The sequence below is a fragment of the Merops nubicus genome, unplaced genomic scaffold, assembly GCF_000691845.1.
Source record: "Merops nubicus isolate BGI_N331 unplaced genomic scaffold, ASM69184v1 scaffold11517, whole genome shotgun sequence".
Classification (NCBI taxonomy): Eukaryota; Metazoa; Chordata; class Aves; order Coraciiformes; family Meropidae; genus Merops; species Merops nubicus.
The window spans coordinates 2,573-3,428 of record NW_008620999.1 but is presented as its reverse complement, the minus strand read 5'-3'; the positions used below and the strand labels follow the sequence as shown (position 1 = coordinate 3,428).

At 67.1% G+C, this 856-nt stretch overlaps 1 protein-coding gene across 1 annotated transcript in view; it reads right to left on the bottom strand.

Annotated features, from left to right (window-relative positions):
* Window positions 1-741: 741 nt before the first annotated feature.
* Window positions 742-856, bottom strand: part of LOC103776775 (ras-related protein Rab-11A-like) — a gene marked incomplete at its 5' end in the record, with an annotated part of 1,154 nt that continues 1,039 nt past the window's right edge. The window contains one exon of the mRNA XM_008944301.1: window positions 742-834. Coding sequence (XP_008942549.1) covers window positions 742-834 — 93 coding nt within the window. The remainder of the gene's footprint in view (window positions 835-856) is intronic.

Here is an 856-nt window from a genome sequence, read left to right as displayed (position 1 = left end):
CCTGCGCATCCGCCTGTGGTTGAGCTGCGGGGGCAGGGGGGGGGATGAGATGATCCCCGGAGGTCCCTTCCAGCCCCACCTCGCTGGGATTCATGAAGTGACCCACCCTCAGCACCCCATCACTGCCTCCAACCTCATCAAAGCCCTGGGACCCCACATCCCCAAAGGACGTGGCCCCCAGGTCCCTGCTCCAGTGCCACGGGCACATCTCAGGGGGTCACAGCAGAAACCCCAGGGTCCTTCCAGGCATGAGCAGGGAGTCACCTCCTGCACCCTACCCTGGGGTGCCCCATCGCTGCCCTGGCAGCACCCAGAGGCACACCCAACCTTTGGTGTTGAAGGGCAGGGCTGGGTGCAACCGGGCAAGAGGAGGGTGCACCCTCTGTCCCCCTCCACACCCACCCTGAACGGCTGCACCCAGGGGTGCCACAGAAACGTGGCACCCAACAAGGGAGTCACCATGTTTGGGCTTGTTCAAGGCCACCCTGAGTCACCCGGTGACTGTGCCTTCAGGAAAGGGGTGCGAGGGGGTGGCAGGTCCCAAACCACACGCCCCTCCTGCCCCCCCCCACGCCGTTTGTGTGGGTCCTACCCAGAGCCGGGATGGTGCAGGAGGAACCACCAGCCCACCAGGTTCTGGGGGGGCTGCTGCGACCAGAGGTAGAGGGTGAGACAGGTGAAGCCACCACGTGCTGGGTGGTGGGGGTGGGTGGCTGTCGGGGTGGGGGCACCCCCGAGGGCTCAGATGTTCTGGCAGCAGGGTGCCTGCCTGCTCTCCTGCTGCGTGGGCAGCACCCGGATGGGCTCGATGGCCGTGGTGGGGCCGAACTCCGCCTCGGGCTGCCCCCGCCTCTGC